Raw genomic sequence first — 2426 nt, 5'->3', positions numbered from 1 at the left:
ATTTTGAACTCCCTCATTGGTCAATTTCGGATTGGCCGCAAAATTTTAACCAATCATAATCTTTCTTTCAGAATTTGAAAGCGTCGGAAGTATAAGCCAATGGGGTCATCTGTTGCATCTATTCTAGTCGCGGGCTCAGAGCAGGTAACTGGGAGCAGACGAGAACGTACAAAATAACTTTCGAAAATAATTGACACCAAAATACGTAAATTTCCGTTAAATGGACGCCATTATCCGGTAACCAGTTTCACATCTGAACCTAGATGATTATTTGTCTGACTATGGATTGCATCCTGTAGGGATTTATCTGGTGTTGTTGCTGGCGCAGATAGTGTCACCGATATAAAATTTTAGTGAGGGATTTTGCAAGGTTTGCTGCGCAATGAGAATGCACTTGGCTCATCTGGGTTCTTCCCGTTCGTGAAAGAAGCCGCAAGTTTACGGTGATTTCTTCTGATACGCAGTGCTAAGCCGTATTTAGCCTTGATGGATGTACGCTGCCTATGTAGATAAAGGATCGTTGCCACTTGTTTGTTATGAATGAACATTTACCGAGTACATTTTCCAGTAGGTAAGAATTTGTTCATATAGAGTTCGTATTCGTAGACATTACCTGCAGTAAGAGTAGTCTTCCTTCGGCAGATTAAAAATGAATGGATTTAGCACTGGAGAAGAGGACTCGCACGGACCTCCTGACCAAATTTGTTGCTTAGTGGATGATGGAGATAGGTGCTCGAAGCCCGCTGGTAATGCATCGTACAGCAAGAGAATCCAGAAAACTGTGACGCAGAGGCGGCTTAAACTTCAATTAGACCATTCCGTAAGTGAATTAAAAGCGTTAACGTTTTGGCATGTCCCATTTTCATCGCTAACCATTGCATTTTCTCATTTTAGGCTAGGCACATTTATATATGTGACTATCACAAAGGAGTAATTCAATCCGCACGCACTAAGAGGAGAAGGAAAGACTCCGAAGATGATTCTAATGAAACGGACACCGATCTGCCCGAAGTAGATCTATTCCAATTGCAAGTAAACACCTTACGCCGCTACAAAAGGCACTACAAAGTTGCAACGCGGCCTGGGTTAAACAAGGCCCAGCTGGCTGACGTGAGTGACTTGACAAATTGGAGCAATTTAGTTAAGGTTTGATATTTTTAAGAACTGAGATTAATTATCAATTTCTTTTCAGACTTTGATGAAGCATTTCAAAACAATTCCTGTACTCGAGAAAGAGGCGCTCACATTCTTTATCTACATGGTCAGATCCAATAGTAACAAGTTAGATCAGAAGAATGGTATAAGCGGTGACACTTGAATGCGACGGACTTAATCTCTTGTGATCTTGAAGTGGAGAGATATATTTATGATTGTATGAATTTCTGGAATTAATCACATGAAGGTGACAAGGCGAAAGAACCAAGTTTGTTCGGTGGAAAACGGTGTACAGATATTTTGTTTGTTTTTTTTAAGGCATGGACCATTGTATGGATGATGTCTTCGGCGGTGCATTCGAGTGTAAGACGTGCCTCCTCCATGAGTCTTGTGAACGTGATTATTTGCTGTCTCCTGTGGAGTTCAAATACTTATTTTGATGTTATTTTTTGCTACATTTCACTTTTCAAGTATGAATTGTTACTTAAATATTGTGTTGGTGGGGTGATTTGCTCCGTTCGATGAATCGTACATTAATCTCTAAATTATATATTTGCCATTCATTACCAATATAAGTTTTTACAAACAAATGGTGTTATTTCACAGCAAACATTTCATCCTCCAGGTATTTAATCATTAGTTTATGCTAAGTGGTTGTTCTTGTTGATAGTTTTGTCTATACCTAAGTACATGACTTTTCCATGTAAAATTTATTTTCCAGTCTGACAGGGCGATGAGATTGTAGAACCGTATCATTCCATCCCGTAAAAATGACTGTTCGTGGATCTGTATTTGCAATTTATTCTAGCATTTCAACTTTCCTGTCAGGAACCGTTGCCAAGATATTTTGACATTGATTAGGCATGGTGCCACCCTGTCTTGTAAAAGCAAAATATATTTTGTTCAAAGCTGGGGAAATATGATTCTGCGATTTATTTCTACAGCCAATACTAACCAGTATGATCTTGTGGGGAAAATGTTTCTTGCTTTTACTTACTAGGAATCTCATTGCTGTAAGGCATTCAGGACCCAGCGGAAGTGTCCTAAAATTAAATTGGGGAACAACTTCCTGGGAGAATGAACAATTTGTAATTTAATATAAGGGACTAAATAAAAAAATATGTTGCTCCTCTGGGTGATGATTCCCTTGTGTCTTAGAAGATGTCTATGTATGAGTTCAGTGGCGTTGCTTAGGGGTGGGGGGTCTGCATCCACCCCGAAAAACAAGCTTTACACAATATTGAAAAATCATGAATTTGCAAAATATTTAT

General features: G+C 39.0%; 1 protein-coding gene across 4 annotated transcripts; it reads left to right on the top strand.

The window, feature by feature from the left end:
- Nucleotides 1–111: 111 nt before the first annotated feature.
- Nucleotides 112–2078, top strand: LOC124162318 (histone deacetylase complex subunit SAP30 homolog). Of its 4 annotated transcripts, XR_006865536.1 has the most exons (5): nt 112–567; nt 629–820; nt 895–1110; nt 1193–1372; nt 1474–2078. XR_006865536.1 is itself a non-coding variant. In XM_046538819.1 (4 exons), exons 2-4 carry the CDS (start codon nt 650–652, stop codon nt 1316–1318), a joined length of 513 nt encoding a protein of 170 aa, XP_046394775.1. In that variant the 5' UTR covers nt 112–567; nt 643–649; the 3' UTR covers nt 1319–2078. The 4 variants fall into 4 exon arrangements, 3 of the variants coding, with proteins under 3 accessions (XP_046394775.1, XP_046394772.1, XP_046394773.1); XM_046538819.1 differs by having other exon boundaries at nt 643–820; nt 1193–2078; XM_046538816.1 differs by having other exon boundaries at nt 1193–2078.
- The last annotated feature ends 348 nt before the right edge of the window (nt 2079–2426 follow it).

This window comes from Ischnura elegans, chromosome 7 (genome assembly GCF_921293095.1).
Source record: "Ischnura elegans chromosome 7, ioIscEleg1.1, whole genome shotgun sequence".
Classification (NCBI taxonomy): domain Eukaryota; kingdom Metazoa; phylum Arthropoda; class Insecta; order Odonata; family Coenagrionidae; genus Ischnura; species Ischnura elegans.
Note: the sequence above shows the minus strand (reverse complement) of the source record. Positions and strands in the feature narration are given on the sequence as shown.